At 41.4% G+C, this 27,971-nt stretch overlaps 1 protein-coding gene across 1 annotated transcript; it reads right to left on the bottom strand.

Moving 5' to 3' along the window:
• Window positions 1-52: 52 nt before the first annotated feature.
• On the bottom strand, window positions 53-27,773 carry ghra (growth hormone receptor a). The gene is made up of 10 exons (XM_080468105.1): window positions 27,598-27,773; window positions 18,628-18,749; window positions 5,121-5,250; window positions 4,410-4,579; window positions 3,412-3,590; window positions 2,645-2,798; window positions 2,400-2,490; window positions 2,205-2,274; window positions 1,016-1,251; window positions 53-925 (listed from the first exon to the last, which is right to left on the bottom strand). The coding sequence occupies exons 2-10, from the start codon at window positions 18,743-18,745 to the stop codon at window positions 178-180; spliced, it is 1,896 nt and encodes a 631-aa protein (XP_080324231.1). The 5' UTR covers window positions 18,746-18,749; window positions 27,598-27,773; the 3' UTR covers window positions 53-177.
• Between the last annotated feature and the right edge of the window lie 198 nt (window positions 27,774-27,971).

Genomic DNA, 27,971 nt, shown 5'->3' with positions numbered 1-27,971 from the left:
GTCTTCATTTCAGCACCCCGTGGAAACGGATACTCGTGCACACTCGCCCACCCAGTGTGCTGCCTTTTTTTTTTTTTTTTACTAAATCGGTTTCCAGCAGGAATCAGGTAGTGTGACTGCAGGGGGACTTATTGATTAATCAGTCCCATATATAAAGGTCAAGTGGCGTTGTCATTTTCATGGGGAGAGGTTCCCCAGCAGGTCTGGGGTGATATAACCTATGGGCATAGGGGCTTTTAGAGGGTTCTGTGGCAGGCAGGGAGGGGGAGACTGGTTGGGGGGCGGATTAAGGAGCAGACTACGACTGTCCAACTCCTGCACAACGGTGAAGTCTGCAACAGGGGCAAAGAACTGGGATTGCGGCGAGTCAGGAAGAATGTAGGGCGATTGATTATCCTCTGTTGCGGCTGTAGGCTTGGTCTCCACCGGCTGAGGGTGTATAGCTTGGTATCCATCTCCAGGCACGTGGGAGTTAGGCGGAGTGCTGATCTGCTGGACATTACTCTCTGTGGTGTAGCCGCTTCCCTCTGGACCTACTACTAGCAACTGAAACTGCAGCTCTTTTTGCTTCCTCTCTCTAGTCTCTTTGTTGTCTTCACCCTCTCTTCCCTTCTTTTGTGTTTTTTCCTCCGTAGCTGCAGCGCTTTCTTGTATTTTGAGCTGCTGGCCCGGAGACAGCACAACACCCCCAGATGGCATGACATTGCTAACCTGAGCATAAAAGTCTGTGTTGACCCATGTCTGTTGAGCTTGGACAAAAGCCTGTTCCCCTCTCTCCAAGGCTGGGGCCGCTTCTACAAAATCAGTGGAGCCGCCTTCATCTTCTGTTTGGCCTGGCAGAAGAGTGGCCATCAGAATTAGGGAGTCTTGCTCAGACAGGGCTGTGTCATAACAGCTGGCCCGGCCTGAATCTTCGTCAGGGTAGCTAGCGGAGAAGGAAGGACGAAAGTCAAAGAATAGAAATTTGTTTGCAAAGTTACCTTGTCACATGTGATAAAAGGCTTGTCACCCTTACCTGATAGCGTTGGAACACCCTTTATTCATGTGATGGCTGATGGGCTGGGGCAGGCCGAGAAGCCTCTGTGTGTCTGATCCCTGGTGATCTTCTTTCTCTCCACTGTCTGCATCCTCATCATCCACCTCGATGAACTCCACCCATGGCTCATCTTGGTAGAAATCCATGGCGTAATGAGGGAGGCCACCAACACCTCCGCCGCTCAGGATGAAGTTCAATTCGTCCAGCTTTCCCTTCTGCACACACACACACACACACACACAACAGTCTGTCACGGATCGAGATGAACCCAAAAACGCAAACTCAGACACAGATCAGATATTCAAAGAGTTTATCAAAAACCAGGCGTACAAAACCAGAGGGCTGATCCAAGGGCGAGTAGTCAAAGTCCAGGCAGGACAAAAAAAAGCGCGGCGAAGCATACAAGGTAACACTGGGAAAAGGCTGGGGTCACAAAGACAAGCGACAATGACGTTGGAGCACTGAGACGTGGGAGGAAAAGGGCTTAAATACACTAGGGAAGACACAGGTGGAACTCATCAAAACTAATCAGACACATGGAGAGGGGGGGGGGGGGGGGGGGTGAACAGGAAGGACAAGTGAACAGAGATGCAGACATGCAGACAAGACAGGACTTCACAATATAAACAGGAAGCGACAAACAGGTCAGTAACGTGAACTTGACAGAGACACAAAAGGAACCTTACACAGTCTAAATGTAAGACACAAATAAAATACAAATAATGATAACAATATAAAAGTTTACATTGAGCAAATGTTTTTTTTTGATGAATGTAACTATACTGCAGTGATTCATATGATAGTGTGGGAATAAAAAAAACATGTCACTGTGTTTCACCTTTGTCTGGTTATGAAAGAGCAGCATTGTTGTTTTAATTATTCCAATGATGATTTATTTTCTTTTTTTGAAGGATCAGGCATTTGTTTGTGTTTATAAAGCTCTTGAATGCACCACCTGACAATATAACACCCACAGAACTGAACCAAAACCCGAATAATGTTGTAGTCATCCTCTCATTGTCTATTTACTTTTCGTGGAGTTTGTACAAAACATTCATACATTCATACAATTGTATGAGTTGTTTTCATGATTCACTCTTCATAAACAATTGCATCCATTCATTCAAAAATTCAGTAATAAAGCAGTCATTATTCCCAATGAACGTACCTTTAACAGCTCAGAATCGATGCCTTTAATTTTGGGGGCAGGAACTGGAGGCAACAGAACCATCATTAGTCTGCAATGATATGAGAACATGACGTAAGTAATGTGCTCATAGTTTTCAGTACTTGTGTGTCTGTTTGGGCACACGCGGCACACAAAGTGGCTCATTTGACATTTGCAATCTGAGGCTGTTCCTACCTGTGCTGCTGAGAGATGACTATGAGCATGATCAATATGAGGATGCCCGCAATCCCAAAAATAAGAACCAGCGTGAGCGAGGCTGAGGACACTGAAAAAAGAAATCAAAACCCAACACAGTTTTCATCATTGTCATTGTTAATAAGAAAACTACAGATTTTATGTTGTTTCTGCCCTAAAATATCAAGTCAGACATTTTTAAAGAAAATTTATTTCAAAGAACAAAACTGTCAATGTTTGCTTACCTAACGGTACAGTCTCCTCCATCTGAATGAAGACCGACTCACTGAACTCGCCGAATTTAGTGAAGGCCTGCATCTTCGAGTGAATGTGAACTTCATACTCTTTTCCAATGTGCAGACCGTAGATTGTCTGCTTTGTATAAGGCTGAATCGCCAACTGCAATTTATGGACACAAAATGACGATGGATTAGTAAAACGGATTGAGTTTTAGATTTTCATGATGTGGTGCTCCTGATAGAAACACATCAAAGCCACGTGAGGAAAAAGCAGGGGGTCCAAGGAGTCCATGCTTATTTTTGGATGCATGTAACTGTGACCTTTCTGAAGGTACAATTGTGGAGCTATTTCAGATATATTGGACACGGAACATGCTATCATAATGGAAGGGTCTAAAACAGTTTCCAAGGCTGAAGTCGTCAAACTGGCTTGCCAAGCTGTAATGAATATCAGCTTGTACAAGGTCCCATGGCCTCTGACCTACAGATCCCTCCCTTCACTTCCTTCAGAGAGGCAGTGTTTTCTCAGAGGACCTTGCTCTGGGTTGCCAACAAAGCTATACTGAATTTTAGTCACAAGAGTTTATGGGGGAGGGGAGGGGAAACTTGAAACTCTGCCTCTGTGACCTACCTAAATTGTACTATTAGGAGAGTGGATGCATGTTGTCATCTGTGAGAGCTTATGCATGTGCAAAATGTGAGTTTATAAGTCGGCTAACTGTATGTGCTTAAAATGAAAGACTGCTGTGGGGAAATCAAAGAGCAGAACTCACAGCTTCCCAGTTTGTGGTGTTTTTCTCTCTGTACTGCATCTCATACTCAATTCGCATCCAGCCCACCCGGACATCTGCAGAGGGTGGGGGCTCCCAGTTGACCATGACATCATAACTTAGCCCAGAAGGACTTAAATTCAACAGGGTCCAGTTTAGAGACACAGGTGGATCAGGTCGAACTATGAAGAAAAGCAAAAGATCAGAAGTCAAAACAACAGAAAATGTTAATTTGTGGTACGATCATGCAGAAACGCTGAGAGTCACTGTCGTGTTTGCATGTTGTGTGTTTTGATTGTTGTTGTTTTTGTTGTCATTTTACCACTTTTCTTTTCTTTTCTTTTTTTTTTTTTTTTTCATTTTGAGACGCTTGTTTTAGGACCCCCTCGCAAATGACATGTTAAATCTCGAGGGGGTTACCTTGTTAATAAAGTTATTTGATCTTGCGCTACACGTATAAAGGCTGTTTAAAAAAATTGTACTCAATCCTGAAGTTTTAAAATAAATCAAGATATTCATGACAATGCCCAACTTAATCTTAACAGTTGAGGAAATAAATCTGTTATGACGGCTTTGAAAAGAGTTCGTGAAAAAAAATAACGATGAATTGAAATGAGATTGACAGTCATTTGTAAACTGTTCATATTTCACATGAATTTTGTGCCAAAACAACATGATGAAATATGATTTTTCAATCTTTTGACTGTATGTGTTTCCTCTACAAATTCTACATGTACATTTTTTCCATCCAATTTAACCTGAGCCAGATTGCAGAATGATAGATGAACCCGGCTATCACACTATCAATACCAATTTATGAGTACTCCACATTCTGAATAATAATAATGGGAAATGTCTGAATACATTTATGAAGCATTCTGTCACAATCGGTCCATTTTTAGAAGTTCTGAATGTGGAAAACACAATATGTTTATTGGGTTTTATCTAATGTGGCCTACTTGTGAAAGATCATAATGTGTGTTCAAATCTTGGCTACCAACCAATGTTCTCCACCGTGAAACAGTCGTCCTCATTGAAATAGGTGATGTTGTCTTGACCACGAAGCTGCATGCAGTAGGTGACCCAAATGGATGTGTGGTTTCGGTCAAACAAGCACTCTCTAGTTGAATAGTTATACTCAGGACACTCCTTCCATTTGCTGGTGGGGTGTCTGAAAGAGTAACAAAAGCAACGAAAGTCGGACAAATCAAGGAAAGCATAACACTTTAGAAAATCTTCGCTTATATAATGACAGTAGTGTTTCTTTCTATGTCAAGGCCCACATGAAGGTCACATGAAGTGATGCACAGGCCACACAGCAGCTTCCCCAACATGTTGGTCAAGTGGCAGATCACGAGGTCATACAAATAGACAGCCTGCTATTCAATTTGTTTATCATTTGATTGAGTGGCCAGGCTAAAATCGATGTTTCTCTAACTCAAGTAATGCAGCAAACGCAATCAAAATCATCAAAAGGGTAGAAGACAGATTAATTGATCAATTTGTTGTGCCGAGTTGCCTGCGTGGCAGAGCTGGTGACGTCATGTGTAAATAGCGTTACAGCGGCGTTACCTGTTGTTTTCAGAACTATTGGACTCCATGACCACCTTCTGATGCTGGTAGTTACAGCACAGTAACTCTGAGTCTGTATGACTGTCTATTTGAAGCTTCCCATCATTGACCAAAATGTACGATATGGATATTAGACTCACTCTTTCTTTAGGTAGAAGACTCTGAGTGCTCCGGGGGAGGACAGGTTGTGGAAGGTGCCTGGACTCCACCAACAGCAGAATGTCACCTGGTCCCTCGAAGAGCACTCAATGAAATGAGGCCCATTGGGAGCTGAAAGACAGTCAGACACAGGTTAAGGTTGGAGACACGACAGACAAAGAAACTCACTGCATTAAGCTAATCAATCAACCTTTACTAATAACTTTCAACCCTGCAGGGATTTGGATTTTTGCTGCTACAATACTGAGAAAAACCAATTCCAATTAACCCCATTCCTTCTGAAACGATGACCTCTGCAGATCGACATAGTGACCTTCTCACAGCAGATCCGAGAAGGTGGACTGCAGCTTAATGTAAATCTCAAGGGGTGAGAGCACATGGTGCAGGACAAAACAACTCAAGTTCAACAGCCCTTGAAAAACAGAATGGCTTTTAACGAATGAGCTGCTTGTGAGCTTAGGAGATTATTATACGTCACAGTAAAAACACAATGTCCATTCACACAAATATAGAAACCATGAATGTTTTTAGTGTATGGAATATTACAGTTAAAATATTGCAGCAACTCAAGCTGACAAATGAGTCAGGTTGCTTGCAGATTAAATTTTTTTCAACATACTGTACTGCACATACAGTTAACCCATAAATCAACACCATATAGCCTCAGTGGCAGAGGTTCAGACCTACACATAGCTAATGAAACCATGAATTATGCAACACTGCTCACACATTCTGGCAGGATATTGGACTGCCTTACAGTGTGGACATCTGACATTGGCTTCTGCTCCAAGTGAAATAATAGAAAGATGTGCATACAGGTGGAACATAAACAACTTATTTGACCATAGGGTTGTGTTTCGTGAGACTTTAATCATTGGGACTTTAAAAATCTGCCTGTTGATCACACACATTTGGTACATTTCTATCCCCTTTGCCCCACAGTGAAATACTGGCTCAGCTATTTCCACATCTCCCTTGGCACCCTGTCACCCCTCATCATCGGTCCCTCCCCTCTCTCTCCTGTTGCAGATCAGTTTCTCATCGAGCACAGAGAGCTAGAGTTTGGCGCAACCATAAATAAGCGGCTGAAGGTACCATTGATTTCTGCTCTACCCACACTCCCCCCGGTTCCCTCTTCTCACTGGCTGCATTGTAAATCACGCCCAGAGCCACAACATATTCATGCTTCAGAACACAAGGCAAAGCATTTAGAACGGGTGAGAGCAGAACATATTCTTAACATAGTTTAGGAACACAATACAAAATGATGTCCTATCGCTCATCTGTGTAAAGAATGAGTGTCTTATCTGTTTGTCGTCCTTCCTGTTTTATTTTGGTACTCAACTGCCTTGCTCACGTCGTTGTTTCCCTCTGTGCGTCTACTTGTGTTCACATGCCTCACCTGTGTCTTCTTCTTTCCTGTATATTTAAACCCCTCTCGCTCCTGTGTCAGGTTTTCATTGTACCACCATGTCTTTGAGATTCTGTGCCATTCTGTGTTTTCTCTCATGTTACCTGTACTTTTGGACTTTTTTGGACTCCGGATTTTGACTTCTGGATTGTGTTTTGGACACCTCCGCCTTTGGACTTTTTGAATAAACCTGTACGAGTCTGCCTTTGGGTTCACCATGAGTCGTGACAAATGATCTCCACATAAACTCACATTGCTTACTTCAGCACAACAAATAATGTACTCACAGCATTCATATTTGATTTACTCAAAGACTCATACAACTTTGCAAAACAAAGACAAACACAAGTAAACCACAAACACTACAACACTTGTACTTTCCCCCAAGTGGAAGCTTTGATTACTTTGTTTAGTTTCCATTTGATGCCAGTGAAGGTGCATAACGCACTGCATTCCTACACAGTTGTGCCTTTTCCGCCTTACCTCCCTTCATCCCCTTGCACTCTGTCATGGTTCCCAGAGGTTTGCTGCTTCAACTCGGCCTCCCTCCCCCATTCTACAAATTCCAGCTGCCACCATCAAAGAGTTTTCTTCAGACACTGAATGCAAGGAAGACTTAAAACTAAAAAGGGACAGATTGCTGATATTAAGGTATCACCTTGTTTTAAAGTAACTATGTGGGCTGCAGATTTCACACAAAAGGACAAAGGGCAACACAACCACAATTAAACCCACCCCCGAAAAAAACCCTTCTGTAATCTTTTTTTTAAAGACCTGATATTGCATCGTCGCGTTCACTGCAGCATATAAATGTTGATAATTCCCTAACCTGGGATGTTTGTTATAACATTTTGTTTTATATATCAAGTTACATGACAGCGTTTATATAAGTCGAGGGGAAGAAACCTAAAAATACAAAGGCTGTTGTCTCTATAATGAGGGTCAAAGGGAATTCTATTCTTACAAAAAAGGTCTGTTTGCATTTTTGTTTTAGCTATACTCCGAAGTGTGCCAAAGGGGAAAGGCTGTGCAGCCACTCCTCAAAGGACTCATGTTCTTTTCCCCAGTGTCTCTTTTTTCACCACAATGTCATTTTAACAGGACAGAAATAGCAAAAAGGAATTGTTCAAGTTGTAACTGGCATGCCAGCTGAGAGGCAATGTCACCATATATAAAGGCTCATTACCTGCCAAATTTCTTCGGGGCTGTGCTCGCAGTTTTATACATGTAGCAATATATAACCGTCCATCATAGAGTTTAAGCGATGGGAAGGTAAATCCTGTCTGTGCCTGTCGGCTGCTATTTCATGATCAGCAATTTAAAGCCTTCAGCTGCAAATAAAAGTAATTTTGTGACCGCACACGCACATGTAGATTTAAGATTTTAGCAGTAGCTGGTTTCCATCTGCAGTCCCCGGGCAGGCACACAACATAATAATACATATTTACAAACATAAGATACAGTAAAAAAAAATTTAACTCCCCAATGTAGTGAGTAAATGTAAATGCCCAGTGTGTGTGTGTGTGTGTGTGTGTGTGTGTGTGTCCTGTCTTCATAAGTCCATATAGTCAAACTGTTATCTACTTCCATGGTAGCTCTAGCCCTTAAGATTTAAAATCCACTAAAAGGGCTAAAGAAAGCTTCCTGGCCCCGGGCTTTCTCACCAGCTGTAAGCAGGATTGATCAGTTATCGTATTGTGACAGGCTCGCCAGTAATGAGGAGTGAAATGAGGCTGTGGCATTATGAATTACAACCTTTTCCAGCTCATTTGCAGATTGAAGTTAGTGTTGAGTTCGTTCACGCTTCACAAAGCTGCTTCATGGACAGATGAAAGGTGGGGGAAAAACACAGGAGGATAACACAACTTAGTAAAAGCCTGAGTGTATTCATGCCAAGTATAACTGCAGGCTCACAGAATTCAACTATAGATTGTCCATGACTGTCCATGTTTTGAAATGGAAATAGGAGCATCGGTTTCGTGTTGAAAAGACTTTTAAATGCAGGACAAGCAAATCTAGTTTGGAACTGTAGGGCATTGTTGATCTTTTGAAACTGGTTCTGCCAGAAAAGGTTCACAAGCACTGAAGGTGATTCATTGTGCCGAAGCTATCATCGACAGGGACGTTCCTCAGAATTCCATGCCGCGTGCAAATGAACTCAGAGAAACATAGGAACATGTCGTACAAATCTTAAACTGTTTGTCCTCTTAGCAGTTACACTGAGAGCCCAGTGGTGTTGTGGTTAGCACTCTCATCTCATGGTAAGAATGCTGTGTGTTAGACTGAGCTGGGCCTTTCTCTGTGGAGTTTACGGTTCCCCCTGCGCATGTGTGGATCTGTTCAAATTTACTCTGGTTTACAAAAACATGCTCTTGAAACTAAATTTGTCATAGGTGCCCGTGACTGTCTGCCTCGCTGTGTTTTCTCTATAGAGGACTGGCTGGAATAGACTGAGATTGACGAGAGAGGAACCCTGACCTGGGAAGTCAATGTCCATGTGTTTCAGAAAACATTTTTGTAAGGCTTTGATAAAACAAATCTCCCCAGTTGAATTTGACTCTGCTTGCTTGGCTCAGCATATTTTCACTTGTCCAGGAGGCATCTCAAAGCAAATCCAATCAGGTCAACCGGCTTTGGTCATATGTCTTGAAAGACATTCTGCTTATTACCTTACCTTGACTAGCCAGCCTTTTTTAAAACATCAGCTCATTGTTTGGAAGCTTGACAGGGGTGATAAAAAAAAAAATGCACAAGACCAAGGAACTAATTATCAAAACAGTAGGGTTGAGTCGAGCCAAATTTACTGGTTCATCAGAAAACTGCAAATGTGCTTTTGATGATGTTGCAGCCCAACTACCTGAAGAGTACATGATTTCTGTATTTTTCTGTCATCCAGAGCAGCTCAGGCAACTCCAAACAGCTTGTTTGTACTGTCCACCATCTCTTCAGGACACACACAGCCTCAAATTCTGACTAAACAGATGATCACTACAATAAATGTCTGTACTTTTTCAGTGCTGAAAGTCATAATATCCACTCTGCCCTATCGATGGTGTACCTTGCCTTTTTGCCAAATATCAACTGGGATTGACTTAAGTCTCCTGCGGCCTTTAGGTCGATAAAACTGATGTAGAAGATGGATGGCTGATCTTGACTTAATCTTCAGAGACACGTTAGAGTGTCAATTGTAATTTTTTTTTAATATATATTGTGACTCTTACAGATGATATCTATTCTCCAATCGATGCAGATTCGTTTTTTTGCTGTAATTTTCCGTATTGACTAGTTTTACATGTCCAAACGCAGCGGGCACTGATGTTGAACATAGGTCCTAACCTCACTTGTGCTCACATTTGTGCTCCTGTTCCCTGCTGACTTCTGACTGTCACCACAACACTCGTGCCAGATATGTGCTTCTTGCAGCTCTGTCACCCCGAGTGTGTGTATTTCTGTTATCCAGATGGAGAAACTGGCAGCACACACTGACACTGTGCTCAGAGTAAGACACACACACACACACACACACACACACACACACACACACACACACACACACACACACACACACACACACACACACAAAGAAAATTAAAAAATAGGCAAATAGCACAATCCGTCAGAATAGAATTTCATTATACTCCGAAAATGATTTCACAATGCCTATTCAAACACGTGTTGGATTTTCTGAAGGAAGGAAACTAATAGCTAATAGGTAATTTAGGTTTCTTTACTTGTACCCCTTAGTGAATGTGGTGTTACAGTGAGTCATGCAGCACAGGATTATAATTTTTTTTTTTTTATATAAACCAAGAAACAATATCAATTAATAAAAAAATATGTTAGCTAAAAACTGTTAAGACACCAAAGAACGGGTAAAAATCTAGATCAAAAGAAAGGTAAAAGGCACCATCAATAAAAGGAAAAACGTAGGTCTGAAAGAAACAAATACTGAATTAGGATGCACAATACTAGTAGAACATGTGATAGTGTTGCAGTGTGCAGTGGTGACCATGAATTGAAGACTTAATTATATATATGATGTTAATGTCTTTCTGCATTGGATTCATACTTGCAAATAACAGACAGGTTGTTTCTCTTAGCCACAAGTTCCCCCATCACACTTCCCTCGCTGGTCTCTACCCTCTCAGGCATCACAGACTGTGCTCTCTTCATTTGCTTCACAATCTTCACCGCTACAATCTACAAAGGCGGTGGGCGCTTGGTTCAGTAGACGATATTGCACTTGTGAATGTTGCAATCATAATAAATTTGTGATTTAGTGTGCTGCAGAAATAACAAACATGCAGATTTGAGCGGATGGGAGCAGTCATTTCCAAGATCACTGGTCTTTCTGCACCTGCCGACAGTACAGGGGCGTTGGCTAAAGCTGACTTTCCGATCAGATTGTTTCACCATTTGATTTGACCAGTTTCTCTCTTTCAGGGACATGTTTCCAAACAAAAAAACAAGTCAGAAATGACAGAGTCCAACAACTGATTTTGGGACTCTCTGGCATTTGACCGAGCCAGAAAGGAAAACAAGTGGGCCAGAAGAGAAGGGGAGAAAGGTGAGAGAATGCAACAAGATACAAACCAGGGAATGTAAACAGGTGATATAAATAACTGCCTGCACGCACGAGCAGTTTCACATGTAGGTGCGCGGACGCACACAAATACATATGGACTAAACTTACACCTTCAAAACAAGAACCGACAAAGAATATCAAAGTGCCATTGTTCAATTGCTTGAATGCATCCTGCTTTTCCTCCCAGTAACACAACAGGACATATGGCTTTTCTTCTCCTTTAAAGTTTGGAAGGTCTGGATGACAAGAGCTCAGTTCATCTGATCCTCATGATTCCCAACAATCTTTATAGCTTTGAAGTCCAGCTGACACAGTCTGGTGTGTTTAACCATGCAGTGACCCCGTCAGCTTATTCTGCTCCCAGCAATTTATTAGCTTGAACTAATGACGTTAATCTCTTCTAATGCCACGACAAGCCACAGAATTGGCTTAGTTATAGCGTATCATGTCCAAGTGGGAGTAAATATATATGAGTGCTGAGCATCTGACGTATAGTCTGGAGACCTGACACCTGGAAAGACGTGAGACTTTAGCAGATTGTCACAGGTTTGAGACAAAGTAATGTTGCATCCAGCTGCTGTGTGTGTGTGTGTGTGTGTGTGTGTGTGTGTGTGTGTGTGTGTGTGTGTGTGTGGTCCTCACACTGCGGCGTGAGATCTCTGGTTAAATTATGAGTCAACCCCCGCTGTAGCCGTTTGTTATAAGCGACACTCATTCAACTAAATGAATGAAAAAGAGCCTGTATCTTTTATGGAATGTCTGCCTACACCGAATTCCTGCTGACAACTGCAATCCTGACATCATGTTTGCAAAAAGCACTCTTTAACAGCTCATACCCCTCGTTAAATGAGCAATTATTTCTTTTATTACACTTATGCAAGTGACTGTGAGTTCCACATGTGTACTGTTTCTTTAAGTGATCATTTGAGGCATCACGTGACTTATCGAGCACGCACGCGCGCGCACGCACGCACGCACACACGCACACACACACACCTCGTTACAGACTGCCCGTTGCGTTAATGCTTCATTTTAAAAGTTTTATTGCTCGTTTTGAAAGCACACCTCGTCCTTTCCCCAATGTCCATTATTGACCGGCTCACCCCTCACACACTTGTATCACTCCAGACCAGCTGTGCTGTCAAGCATGAAATGGCATGTATGTGTTGATTTAGAGCTCTCTTAATATGTTATTCTTAACTTTCTTTTTCATTTTACATTCGGTTTATTAATTACTCATCTTTGTAGCCACAGTTTCTTTATTTATTTCATTAGTTTTGAAAACAATGAAAGAGCTAAATTTCAATTTCAACTAATTTCAAACTGTCCATTTTCTTCACATTTTTATATTATTACACATCACCTGAAAGAGTTCAAGACTTTTTTGGGGGTTTTATAGTTTCTGAAATTGGCTTGTTGATCAGGGAAAATGAAAACATTGTAATCTATGAGATCACATGTTGTTACCTTCATTTAAACTAGGTCACATTAATTTCACAATTAAAGTTTTAAATACACTTAAAACATTGTATGTTGTGTCTGTGGAAATAATTACCAAAACAATTACATTTTCACTGATATTCTAATCAAACCTGTCAAGACGCATCTGTAAATTTAGGACATCATACTTTAACGTCACACTTCAACATTACACACCAAGATTACTTTCACTGATGTAAGAAGAGTAGGTAAAGGAGCTACACAAACATAACCCAGAAAAAGGTTATATTACGAACATGTGGGGTCGCAAGAAAGTCCTAGGTTCCAGTTCAGAAAAAATGATTAAATACACACATTTTAACTCAACGCACGTTTCCTTATGTTGGGCTTGGGGGCTTTTCTATGTGCTATCCGTATGTGTGTCCTGTGTGTATGTGGGTTTTCTCTCAACAGGTACTGCAGTTTCCTCCTACAGTCCAAACAAATGCATTTCAGGCTAAACGTTGACCCTAAATTGCCTGTAGTGGTAGTGTGTGTGCGACTGCGTCTCTGCCTTCAGTCACTGTTCGCCTTGACAGGTCCCAGCGATCCTGGGCTGACTATTCAACAAACACCCCAGTCATCAAATGTTTGCGGCTTCACGTTCAGGCTGAAATTGCTACCACTGTTGTATTTTGTAGTTTGCGTTGCAAACACACCAGTAGCTCTGAACTTGTTCTTTTCTTGACTTTCACTACTTTTTCAGTGGTTCGGCAGCTTGGCTGCTTATAATTGATTTTTAAATTTCTTTTTTTTATTTTTATTAAACTTGCAGCTGTCAAAGTGAGGTAATGTTTCCAATTCAGATCCATTCGTTGTTGATTCAGCATTTTCGCGTCAATCTTTCCATTACACATAATTCCACCGAATGTGTATTCTCCCACAGCTCCCACCATCTGCAGTATGCATTTCTTTTCGCCTGCTTCTCACGTCTCCAACATTGTGTTTAACTTCAGGCAAAGTATCCCACATGAGGCCCCAGCTTCACTGCTCACACCCACTGCTCGTCTTTGAAGCAGATGTAACCGTAGCTTGTGTGTACAAGACGGGCAGACCCAGCCTCTGTACGGTTACCACTGGTTACCACCTCTGTGGCCAAGAACACAGCCCGGCTCAACTGGATCAATCTCTGTGCTTGAGGAGTGAGTCTTCCTGAGACACACAGGGCAGGCTGCAGGAGGCGGGGGGGGAGTGTGTGTACATGTGTGGGGAAAGATAGAGTCAAACACTGCCTATAGCCGCTCTGGTGAGCCTTTAACTATAAAGGAGCATCTCCTAGAATCTAATCTCGGCTTGTTCTGTGGCTGACCTGACAACAGACTTAAAAATGCGGCGGAAAGACAATTTGAGGAAAGCTTTCCTGTGCAACAACAGAGTGATTTTTGAACAAGCTCAGTCAACATGACAAAAACGCCTTTTCTGACGTAATAAATGTGCCATTTTTTCTTAAATGAGAATCTTAAATGTGGAGCCAGTGCCGTGGCTGTTGGTCGAGCTTGAGAAAGGCACAAGCTGCATGTGTTTGCTTACGCTATCACCGGCCGCTCTGTGTTTACCGATGTCTTAACGGTTGTTGAGGAAGTCCAGAGCCACAGCACCGCGGCGCTCACTGGAGACCATTTTCACATTTGAGGGAAGGTCGACCCGTTGAAATGTTTAGCGCATTGACCTCACCCGGGTTATCATTAGCTGGTATGAAAACCTTATCTACAGGTAAATTCAATCCAAAGAGACGGGCTTTTACTTCAGTTTGCTCGCTAATGCATAGTCAAAAGTCCCGAGGGTAAAGACACAGCTCAAAACTTGGCCTGTTTGTACAAAGTACTTAACTGCACACACCCTTTTGTTTGACATGGGAATATTTACAGGCGTCTTAATATGTAACAAGTGGTAGCTGAAATGAAATCCTCTTTATGTGCAACTATCAAGTGATAACTTTGATATCAATGTACTTGTAAGTTCAACTTGGTTTTGGGATATTATTAAATGTGTACTGCTGTATCATCTCAAGGCACTAAAATGTGAGTAAATAACAGTAACAATGCCCGGCTTTCTTCTCTGTTCCCTTCTTAATCATATGCTTTTTTGAAAACCTCCAACAAAGAAACAAAAACAATAGCGTGACTGATGCTTTTCCAAAGGAAAATAATGAGAGTAATTACTTTATAATCAGGATGCCAATGTGGTCTTTAACCATAATCACTTAATCCAAATGCTAATGTTTACAGTGTGTTCATCCAGATTAGTGTCACACCTTTCACACACGAGACAGTTTGTGACAGTGTCCTTGACACAACATTGGGAAAATGCAAGAATTTATAAAAAAAGAAAAAAAAGGATGAGCTGACGGGCCATTTAAAGAAACAGTTTCTCATTACTGTCATCAAAGTAGTCTCTTTTGGGAGAAACAGATTGGTCCAAACTCCCTCTGGCTCGACAAGACGGATCTTGTATGTCTTGATCTGATGTTTTACAGATCTGGAAAGAGTACTTTAAAGAGTTTGTGCTGAAGTACAACAACTGGAAACTTTCGCAGATACTATGACTCCTTTTACTAGCAAAATTGATCTTAATACTAATGCATGGGCTTTATATACACAGGACACTCAAAGGCACTTTACAATATTCACTCCGGCCATACTGAATGGTGGTAACCTACGTAAGTAGCCACAGCTGCTCTGGGGCAGACTGAAGGAAGTGAGGCAGCCAATCTACGCCATCGTCCACTCCGACCACCACCAACCACTCACTCTCACACTGCATTCACCAAGGCAGTTTGGGGTTCAGTGTCTTGCCCAAGGACACTTCAGCATGTAGAAATGGGACTTGAACCTGCAACGTTCCGATTGGGAGACGACCGCTCTATCAACAGAGCGATGCTATTTTCCTCTATGGTTTTGAAAGCCGGACTCTCAATTCAAACTATGAACGCTGCATCCAGGCTTTTGAAATCAAATGTTCCCAAAGATTTTGAAAAAAACAAAAACAGCTGCACATCTAATAGTTGTGTCCACCATGAAATCATCATGGGAATAGGACGAAAAGAACAATTTCTATGGATCATAAAGCGACACAAGCCGTGGCGCTTTAGGCCAGTCAATCGCCACATCTCCCTACCCAACATTATCCAAGAGACTTGCTTCAAGTGACTGATGAAGGAAGGTGAGGAAAGATCCAGAATAGAAAAGAGTGAGAAATGGGAAAAGAACATTAAAGCAGGTTGTGACAATCTGCACGGAATAAAATAAAATAAAATAGAGCAGTTTGGAAATGTCTAATTGGTCCTTGAGCTTATCAAGTGTTCAACTAACAACTACTCCTCCCAAAAACATCACAAAGTTTTTTGTTCCTTTAGTCTAATTAATTTACCTGTATGAAACATCCCAGCTTGAAAACAAATAAGTCAGTCAGTGAATACATTTTACACAATGGTAACGGGAAAATTCTCGGCTGGGAGAATAAACTCATTAGTTCTAAAAATGCAAATTAAGATTTGCAATGTGGGTATACTCAACAACAGATTGGAATTTTATAAGTAATGAAAGCAGATTACATGATCTGAATTTGAATAAAAAAATTGGGTTGTGAGAAATTTTTAAGCCACTAATTGCACTTTTTTTAAGTAACCAGTTAAAAAAAAAAGTGCCAAATGATTTGTTTCACAAATTATGGCTGCTGAAGCCTTGATTCATTCATCAATCTCAGAACAGAAAGCTGCAGATACACAAAGAACCACAATAAGCAAAACCAAGACCAAATTCATTGAATGAATCTGAGTGTGAGTCCACAACATCAGTCAACATGTAGTTATTAACAATGGCAACGTTCCCCACAGACAAAACACACCAGAGAAAGAACTGGGTTTGATCTACGCTTGGCAGAAGAAGACGAGATGAGCTTGCATTCTCCAGCAGATTCCAGTGCTATATTTCCAGTTGTTTTTCACTGGACCCACACAAAGAACAAATGAAGTATCATGGTTAAGTGCCAAACTGTTGCCCTGTTCCAATATGTCAGACAATATGGCATAACTGCTTATGAAACATTAACTCTGTACTTTGCGTCGGCCTATAAGTGAGTGTAAAATATCCTCTCTCATGTCACAATGTATATTATATTTACACTCAACGCTTAAGGCCACATCCTAAATCGGGACAGTGAACACTGCACATCATTAAATGTCAGCTGTATCCAATATGTTGTGGATGTTTATGCAGCAAAAATGAAGAAGATAAATTAGCCATGGCTGTCAGCTGCACTATAAATAACTTAAACAACATTCAAACCACCTAATAGCTTTCAATATCCACGCTGACGCGACGCGTCCTGATCGACACCACCAAACAAAGCACTGCAAATACAGGGGGGATGACAATTGGTGTTCATGTGCAAAGTGCACGTGCAAATCAAGAGTCCACATGACAGAGTTAAAATTCCCCCAGTCTTTTCTCCAGGTAATGAGCGTCCTTTCCACTCTGGAAACAAGTGCGGGAGCAGCCAGACGAGCCGTCCAGCGATGGTTTAGAGATTTTCTCAGGTCTCTGTCTAATGCCGTCTGGCTCAGCTCCTTCAAGCAATGAGCAGATGCGCCTAAGAATACACGAGCAGGACAGCGGCTCACCAAAATGTATATTCGAGGATGACTTTCGTCACGTTCCCAAATACTCTCAGTGTCATTCAGTGCACACACGTTTGAATAGATCTGGACAAATGTTGGACTCATTCGGGGAGAACAAAAATGAAAGACAGAAAAAAAAATTGTTACATAATTTTAGAATAACTAATTTGATATATTTACTTGATAGACGATATAAACCATTGCTTATTCCAAAACTAACTGATTATTTCCTAAATGAAAGTAAAGTAACTGTTTCTGTGGTGTTTATGTTTTAAGTTAATCCAAGGAGGTGGTAGTAGGTATTAATCAAAGGTCTCCCCAACAGCCCTTACCAAAACCCAAGTCACAAATAAATGAATAAATAAATAAATAAATAACCCAATCTCAGCTTGAATTTTCCACCAGTTCACTTTGGATGGGGGAAAGAAGGCATATGCCTGAAATCCACAGTCCATTAACTTCAATTTGGAGTAAGTCCAGTCATGGTTATGCAAAGTGGAGCAGGTCCATGAACAATAAAAACCTTTTGAAAGAAAATCCCTGCACATCCATCTTCCAGACGCAACCCTCATAAACTCCAACTCTGGAATGCAGACACTGAACCCACCAAACAACAGACAGTAACCTATTTCTCTTAAAGAGTGATAGAGGCATTTTGACAAAGGCAACAACAGAACCAATCCATTCACTGGCGTTGGTGTTTCTCGGTTGTGAGAACTTCCCTCGATCGTGGTGCCGTCTGCTCTCAGGTAGCCCAGACTTAAAGTAAACAAGACATTTGCAGGCCAAGGCTACAATATATAACAACTTCTAATTCCAGTTGGGTTATTATAGTTTGTTTTAGTCCAGTTCCATGTGCTGCAGAAATGATGCAATAAAACACAGTGTTCTTGATTTTGAAATTTGCGATCTTGGATGTCGTTTTGGCTTTGAGGCTTTAAGTGCTAAATTATTTCAAACTCTGGGCCTGTTTCCTTGTCCGCAGCATTCTTTCACCTAATTATTTCAAATGGTCCTGTGACAGCTGGATTAGCTGGCTGAACATCCTGCATCGTCCCGTCCCTGGACTTTGACAAAAGACTCCCCAGCCATTTATTTACCCCGGATCGATTGATCACTAACCTGTTTGACAAGCCAAATCAGGAAAGTACGACGTTTGCTCAACAGTGAACCTTTTCCACATGTATATCCAAGCAAACAGCTTTCTGCAACTGATGTCTGACATAAGACGCGATAACAAGTGTCAACAGCATGTGGCGCGCAAACACGTTAATATCTGACGACGTGCATGTAAACAGTCTGATAAACTGTCTGGCCAATGATTAGGCGTCATCCCATATTATTCTCCCTGATTAGTTATCTCAGCACAAAGCTGCAAAGCTGACTTTAACCTACCTGTTGATATCATGTCGTCCCCGTCAATAAGAAATGCGGATCCTGGAGGGGATGTCCAAACCAGGGAGGAGATAGTGAGGAGCAGCACGGGACGGGAGCAGGGCAGCCAGACAGCCATGACGCTGGAGAGACACAGAGGAGAGAATGAGAGCGGGACAGAGGCACCGGGATTATTATCATCAGAAAAAAACTCCATGATGTGCCGTTGTGGAAAAAAAAAAAAAAGAAAAAAAAGAAAACCACCTCCCAGACTATCGGAAGTCCCTTGTGTTTGTCTCTGTCTTGCTGACCAGTGAGCAGATATTGGGTTGCCATTCATTTGCAACTGGTGAATATGAAATCTCAGTTTGCAAATGAAGCATTTCAAATTAAAAGGATTATGTTTGTGTTTGTACCAGTTCTGCATTATTTGAAACAATTCCATTCAAAGTTCTTATTTTAAACAGCACAGGTGCATCCCCAAAAATTGTAATACAGACAAAAAATTCACAATTTCATTTACACAATGATAAATACATTTACCAAAACAGTGTTCTGTTTTCTTTCTGCATTTTAGTAAAGTAATCATATTTCTAATGTTACACTGGATCTGAAACTGATGTAACATGAAGTTTTTAGTTTTATTCCTATTATTTACAATATACAAAAAAAAAAGTTGCTTTCCATTACCACATTCTATTCAAAAGCACCTTTCAAAACAGACATTATAGACATTATACAGATAAAAAAAAGAGCTCACAGAATCAAGGTTGTAATGTGATCACAGAGAGGAAGCAGTCTAGAACAGGTGAATTTTCACTCTGGTTTTGAACAGGGAGAGAAGTGGATGTTGTGGATGTCTGGTGGGAACCAAGGGGCTGAGCGCTATGATCCCCATGGTGCTGGGGCAGACTGAGGACACAGTGAGGTGGATGGAGGAGGAGGAGGGTCTGAGGGACGGTAGGAGCTGATAATGTAGAGGTTGTCTGACAGATGAGACCTTCAATGCACAGAGAAAGAGTTATGTCGTCTGTTTGACTTTAATCAGAAATCAGTCGTGTTGCTGTAAGACTGAGGTGACGTGGTGGAATGAGGGTGTTTTGGTGATAATATGAGCGGCTCAATTTTGGGCCATTTGAAGCGTCTGGAGTTTTTTGTGACAAATCTGAAATAGGAGAGAATTACAATCTATATATGGGAGCTGATGGGGCTGTGAGAAAGATAGAACATAAAAGCTGTTTTAGGGGAGGGGGAAGGACAAATAAAATTATTTATAGGGAAATCCACAGACCAGATAGTATTTAGTAATACACACTATAGTAATAAAGGTGATATAGTGATGTGGAAATTAAACAATGACCTATTGGGGACAACACCAAGACTGCTAATGTGATGGTGAGAGAAAAAGAGGAGGTATTATAGTAATTCATATTTGGTTCCAATTAGGATGAATTCTGGTTTGTCGCTGTTAGGTTTTGGGTAGTTTGAGGTTTACAAGTATTTTATTTCAGACTGGCAGGTGTTGAGGGGAGAGACAGCGGAAAAGGCTTTTTTGATATGGCAAGAAACATTTAGGATGGTTTAAATAGATGTATTTATTTACAAAAACTGGAACCAAGAGAAAGTGTTAAAAACAGGCTTGACATTTCTTACTAAAAATGATTTACCAAACTGTATTTTGTCATGTTGGCTTGGTGGCTGTTGAATAACGCAGTATGGAATAGAGACAGATAGTTACCATAGCCTTTTAGCTGATAAAATATTAAAATAAAGAAATACAGCAACTCAAAATATTTGAGTATTTCATAAAGTCAGTCGTTTTCCCTCTATTTTTCAATCAAATTGAAAACTCATCATAATTACAACTTTAAATACAGAATACTTCAGTGTAGAAATAACTGACGAAACAATTCACTTTTCAATAAGGAACATTTCTTAAATGCAATTATACAAAACGTCTTTTGCATATATACATGGTAAAGAAAAAAAGATTTCACATCTCCAATTCACAAGTAACGAATAATATTATTAAGAGTGCTGACGAGCACTGCATGTGCTAACAGTAAACTGGAGTGAATTAATATTGCAAACAATGTTTATTTACAGTTGTGTTGCACAAGGATCCCTGGGAGGTTTGACATTCGTCTTCTCTTTGTTCTCTTTTTGGTTTCGACTCACTAAAAAGAGAAATATGATTGTGTGCCTCATTATCTGCATCTGGGGTCAGGCTGCCTGCAGAAAGTAGATCTGCTCGTCTGCATCTGGAACCTGTGTTGATGAGATTGATGAGGGTGAACAAAAACGGTGTTGGCTGCAGACCATAAACTAAAACTGTGCAATAAAAAAAACGCGACGAGCTCAGGAAAAGAGTATTAAGTTAAGTTGAATTATATTTCACAGTTTCTCACCTTAAGTAACCTCCTGCATACTGAGCGTGTTCTTTTAATACACATCTTTACAAATCCAGCTCCTTTTTGCTGATTTTTAGAGCAAATCATTTGGAACTCGACGAGCGAGACGTTAAATGCTCAAAAACCTTTTTCTTGACGGAAAAAGAAAATAAGTAAAAAAGTCCCCGTGGGTCAATAAGATCTTGTTGACGGACAAGTTCCCCCAGTTAAGACCTCTAAATATAGGCCAAACTTCCAGTCCGCACCCTTGGCTATTTACAGCTGTGTCTCCACAAGTTCGCTGAGCAGCCAACAACCCTAAACGTGGAGGTTATGTTCCTGCCTGCATTTCCCCCAGTTCTAGTGCCGTCTGAGGACTGAGGACTCTCCAGCAAGTTACAACACTGAGGATTTCTCCCATCCCACTTTTCTCTGTCTTATGGTTTGCAGGTTTTGAGGTTGAGTGAAACAATTTGAGGACATCTCTATTTTCATGTTTACACTGAGAATTACTGAGCAACCAATAATGTGGGCACCTCAGACCACATTTTGAACAAGGCTGGATAACCTGACATGCCAGATGGTTTGTTAAACAGAGCTAGCTGTAATGTCGACTTTGGAAGCAGTTTGGAAAGAGAGCGGGCGAAACACTTTTCACGAGCTTGGCAGGTGACTGAGTAAATTATGTGTTTCACTGTGTATCGCGGGGTAAACGCGACTGGTCCGATTAATTGTCCACACGATGTGTTAGAAAGCAACTGAACAGAAGAGGTTTTCAGCTCAGGGAATAATTCTTGTCATCTTAATGGGAAAAATGTGTGCACAGAAAGCACTCTAATTAGTATTGAGCAACTATTCGATCAGGGGATGGAATCGGATGTGATCCCAGCTAAATCATGCCTATACCGCCTGCTTGTTCAGCCTCTATGTTCCAGCCAGGAGAATAACTCGAAGCCTGACAAGTTAATCTTATAAAATTCAGCCTCTTGAAAGGCAAAAGTTCAGACAGAGAACATCAAGAAATGATGACAAGTAAAATGTCTGTGTGAGGCCATTATCCGTCTCTGTGCCACAGTGCCAATTAAACATAGCCTACGCAGTTAACTTTTTGAAGAAAAAGTGAGAACTGAAGCACCAGCATGTAAGAAGATCAAAGAACACATTCGCAAAATTGAGGTTTGTCACAGTGAAACAAAACTCCCTGATGTAGTGAGCAACTGAAATTTTCCTTCAGTATAAATGCCCAGTGTGTGTGTGTGTGTGTGTGTGTGTGTGTGTGTGTGTGTGTGTGTGTGTGTGTGTGTGTGTGTGTGTGTGTGTGTGTGTGTGTGTGTGTGTGTGTGTGTGTGTGTGTGTGTGTGGATGAATTCCAACTGTCCAGGGGCCATACAAGGCCAAGTTATACAATAGAAGAATTCATGGCAGAGAGCTGTCAAGCAGCAGGATCATCTGGTCTCACTAAAATGCTGCTTGTACAATTATCCTCATTTTCCACACTTGCTTTTTTTTTTTTTTCTTCAAATCACCTCAGACTCCCTCCACTTTCTTCACTGCCAGCAATCTTTACAAAGTACATCAATTAAGCAATGTCTGTTCTGGTTATATCTCGAACATGTAATACTTATTCAATGAGAAGGTAAGTTCATTGCACCATTTTCCCTCCGTATTATCTTATTTTCTGCAGTCTGGTCAGTGAAAGAAATGTATAAGAGGTCCAGGCAGCCAGTTCAGTCCACCATGTGGCCTCATGTTAATCCCAGCATTAGTCCCACCCATTTTTCATGTGAAAGCGTCTGTGAAAGCCCTGGCAAGGCTAACTCTTCATCCCCATGTCTTGCATGTTTGTCCCTTATTTCTTTTCCTTCTCTTGACCAATTACAGGCTGTCAGAGTCGCAGGAAGAGCTTGTCTAAGCCAATCGGAAAAGAGGGAGGCGCAGCTTGAGCCTTCTGGGGTCCCTTGGTAAACATTTAGTCCAAGCTTGTGTGGTCAACTCTCCTCCCACTACCTCTGCCCTAAAACACACACACACACACACACACACACACACACACACACACACACACACACACACACACACACACACACACACACACACACACACACACACACACACACACACACACACACACACACACACACACACACACACACACACACACACACACACACACTATGCCTGTCCTGCGTTTCCTCAAATCTGTAGTATTCACCAGTGTTTGTTTAAAAACAGCTAAGAAGGGATGAGGAGGAGGAGGAGGAGGAGGAGGAGGAGGATGAAGTAAGCAATCGATTGGGTGGTGGTGTGAGGGTGAAGCGAAAGGAAACAGAGGTTAGAGGTGAGAGGTCACTTACATTTCTGTTTGAAACTCTTAAGAGCAGAAAGAAAGCCTGCATCCAAGTCCAGGTTTATTCATTTGTAGAACATCCAAAATGACAGGACTGTGTAGCCGGCATTGATCAGATGTTATACATACCTTCTCTTTGCACAATAAGTGGACACTGCTCACTTAAACTAAACCATTAAGTCTACTTACTTACCCTGTAGTGGTTAGTACTCTTGTATATGGAGGTCAGCTTGTCACTATAAATTCCCGATAGGTGTGAATGTGAATATTATTCACTTTTGTCCAGGTAGGAAACGTCTCAAGGCAACTGGACTTAGTCTTATGTCTTAATTCAGTTTGCTTTGAGGTGTCTGTGATTGTTTGTTTTGGTTTTCCCAGAAACCCTGCGTTATTCAAGTTAGTTGGGATCAGTTCCAGCACCCATGAACTGAATGAAGCTGTATAAGAGATGGATGGATGGATGGATGGATGGATGGATGGATGGATGGATGGATGGATGGATTACCAACGTATCATACGATAAACAAATGCATGTCTGTTTTCTCATGAGTAGAACACAAACCAATATGTAATCTGTGAGATCCCAGTTTTCGGTAGACAAATGTGTTAAACATTATGCCTTTATTAGTCATAGTCATCCATCAAATAGGATTCAAATCATTTTTAGCAGATAAAGCCTATTGCCGTTCACACTGGAACTTTTTCTATCCAATTCTACTGCGTTTGTAAAGTTTTCCCAGTCATTTCTGAGCTTATGGAGTAAGGCTGCAGCTATATGCAGTCTCATTCACATCTCTCGACCAACAGTAACGTACAACCCCAAATAAAAACATGAAGGGCTTCAGGTGGCTTGCTGACTTCTTTCTTGCTATTAGCCATTCTTCATGGTCTTTTATTCCTTTGTTTCATCTCTCTCTTTAAATATATTGGAGTCTCAATCACAACAAATACCATGAAGCTCAAAGCTTTTACTAAAATCCCAGCTCTTATGCTGCTCCGAGCGGGCAAAAGAAGAAAAATGATATGAACCTATCCTTCCCAAGGTTGTTAACTTATTTGAAGCACTCACTAAATTACTTTCCAACCCTATATAACTAAATCTCTACTATTTCTCAAAGGCAATGAGGTAAAAATGTACCCAAAGGCAATAAACTATAATCAAGGCATTTAAAGCTAAATGGATGTGAGTGTGATGCCTCAAAGCAGCTTTTACGAGTAAATTCATCAAAAGGATACTTGAGCTGTTGGCTTAACGGAAAGTGACACCAACCTGTCCGACTTCCCACAAGCACTGAACATGTCGACAAGTTAAAGATTAAAAACTGTGCCTATAAACCATCATAAAAGAGTCCAGTAAAGGAGGCCAATGTGTACGGTAGTAGGCCATTTGAGGTGACACATTAACGACAATGTAGAAAACCTGTGAGACCTTAAAGAAAGACGTCCGTATATGTCATCACGGGAACCTGTTATACCAGCTTGTAAAAACAAGAAGGAACGTATGTGCAAAAATGAGGTATGTCACAGTGAAACAAAACTCTGACATAGTGAGAAACTGAATTTTCTGTCAGTTTGAAAGCCCTTTGTGTGTGTGTGCGTGTGCGTTTGTGTGTGTGTGGGGGGGGGGGTCTCTAAGTGCAGGCATAGTACACATGAATTTAAACATGTGTGCATGTGTGTTTATGAGCACTATCAAGCGCTTCAGATATGGCTACTGGATGGCTCTAATGCCTCCTCTCTTATTTCAGCGAGTGTGGAAAACTCAGAGTCAGCACGCTGGCATGGGAGCAGCCTCGACTGGAACAGATCAGGTCACACATCTGCAAGCCCGACTTATATGTGCAATAGTAGCGTGTGTGTGTGTGTACATCTAAAGAAGAGACAACGAGGTGTTTGCATGGACGTGCTCACGTGTGCGTATATGCAGAAAACCTGTATTTATCAGAACAGAAGACTTTTAGCAAAAGGCCGAGTCCAGCAGAGACCAAAAAGAAACATATGTGCTGCAGAGATCTGAAAATCGATCTTTGTGGAAAATGTCTGCTTTGTAGAATTCCAAACTGTGTTTGTGCATGTACGGACATGCAAGGGTGCACAACCGATAGCTGTGAAGGACCACAAATCAAATGTTTTCACTTTTATAACTAAGTAACAGTTGTTTTTCTTTACTACTTTTGTCGGAAGCAGCTCTTCAAATAATCTGATCAAACAAAAGAAGCCATTAGATGTTCGGATTTTCAACATTTTACTGTTTCGAGTCATATACATCCGGGTATTAGTTGGCTTTTATAGCGCGGTGTTTCCCCGTGTCGACATGGTTGCCACCGGAAGTCCAATATATCCAATGGCCTATGACTAAAGGCTATATGATTTAGATTTCGATTAGGAATAGATGGATATCATTCTTCTCTTATTTACCAAAAATATACCGTTTCTCTCTGAAAGTCCGACATGCACAACCACATCCTGATAATCGTCTATGAAGACAAGCCGCGTGTAATATCACTTTTTTTTTTTTTTTTTTTTTTACAGTGTTGTTTAGGTATCAAAATGTACCAAAAAATAAAGATGTACTTAATGGTATATATTTAGTGCAGCACTAATGAGACAGAGACTGATGGAACTAATGTCTCTGACTAAACTCCTCGCCTCATCCATTAAAATGTCTCTTCAGCTACCTTGTCAGTGCAACTGTATAACTGTAGCCATTAGACGTCTGTCGTCACATTCTCCTCTGAACTCGTTCTGAGCAACTGATTCAAAAATAAATCTCATTAAACATAGCTATTTTCAGACAAATGTTGAGTCACAGAATTTTAAACCAAAAGGGCGTTGATGATGTCCATAACTCCAGTAATGTGAGAGGTTGCTGGTGATTACTATAATACATTTGAAAGATACATCGCATACAGAAGACATTAAGAGAAACATGTACGATAGCGAAAACAGTGAGTTAAGCAAGACCAAAGGGGGAAAAACACATTTTTTTTTTTTTGTAAAGGGAATGCTTACCTCGCAAAACAAACAAGCCACCAAACTCTAAAGATCCGAGCTGAAAAAGGCCCTGGATTGTGGCGAAATGTGCACCAGAGTTGTGTCCTCATGCAAGTCCTGCATGATTGTACTGAATCATTTTCAGGCTTTCTGCAGAGCTTCATGATGACACGTTCAGGTGAGTTGATACAGAAACACCTTAAACACATGCAGGACCTCTGCGGTGCATCACCACGGCGCAGTAACTGTGCCCCCTAATTAACAGTAATGCAGTTCCGGTGTTCTATTGCAGTGAGTTCAACCAGTTAGTACAAATTAAGTGTTTACTTATAAAGAGCAAACAAACTGAGAAGGAAGCCTGCAAGCTTTACAATATCCCAACTGCTCAAGGCGTTAGCAGAAATTAGACTTTTTTTATTTAGTTTGTGTTGGCACGAAACACTTTTCCATATTAGGAATGATTTACTTAACCTAGGTGGTATTTAAAAATGTATTCAGTCCAAATAGGTCAACACTGGATAATCTATCTATCGATCTATCTATCTATCTATCTATCTTTCCATCTACGAGTGACTAGTAACTACTAGTTTAATGGATTTGTGTTCCTGTGAGATGTACATACCTTCAAAGGTTTTAAACTGCAACATGTGTCACTCACCAGGCACCCCACTGTAAATATCCCTGACTTGTCTGAAACATTTACTACGGTTTGCCTGCTGCGTGACACAATGCAACACGGGTTGGAAAAACGACCTGAAGACCCACATACGTGTGTGATTAACAAGAGCAATCGGTAACGAGAGAGTCGCAGACAAGACTGTCCAATGGAAAGCAGTTCCATCTCATTTCAACCAGGTTGCAGTGGTCTGTGCGAGCTCGTCTTTATAGCGTGCGTTAAATTACGGGGAAGACAACTTCCCGGGGTGACTGCTGAGACTCGAAAGCCGTCAAATCCTACCCCGGCTGTCATTTCATCCTCTCCAGACCCGTCAGACTTTGGTCGTTTCGAGCCAAGTTGTAGAGGAATTTAAAGACTTAACCTCTCGTGCGCGTCTTTATGAACAGTGTGTAAAGCACAGGTCCGATCGCATTAAATGTTTCAGACAAGTCGGGAATATTTGCAGAGTTGCCCGATGTGGAGAGAGGGGAGGGGGGGGGGGGGGGGGGGGTTGCAGTTTCAAGATTCCGAGTCGTGCGTACGCTGCGTAAAACGGACAAACACACAGCTGGAACTGCTCAAAAATCATACACAAAACTTACTTGTTACGCGTTTCGGAGCCGGAAAGCTGCAATCAACGACGGCGTAGATCGACTTTTCAAAAGTTGGTCATCTGGTGGTCAACATCAACAGACGGGGGTCCTGCTGGCTCTCTGCAGCCCGGTTCCTCCGAGCGAGTCTCCGGCCGAGACGATCCCCGCACCAACGCTCTCGATCTGGTGCGCACTTTCCTCTTGCAGGTATATATATATATATTTTTTTTTATTATTTCACTTATTTGCAGCTCAGCTCATCATCTGGTCGACTTGGAGGGAAGATACACCCTTTACGCCGCAGAAACGGATAAAGTGTGTACGTGTGTGTGTGTGTGTGTGTGAGAGAGAGAGAGAGAGAGAGAGAGTGAGCGTTCACATGG

This window comes from Lipophrys pholis (assembly GCF_963383615.2).
Source record: "Lipophrys pholis genome assembly, chromosome: 7".
Taxonomy (NCBI): Eukaryota; Metazoa; Chordata; class Actinopteri; order Blenniiformes; family Blenniidae; genus Lipophrys; species Lipophrys pholis.
Note: the sequence above shows the minus strand (reverse complement) of the source record. Positions and strands in the feature narration are given on the sequence as shown.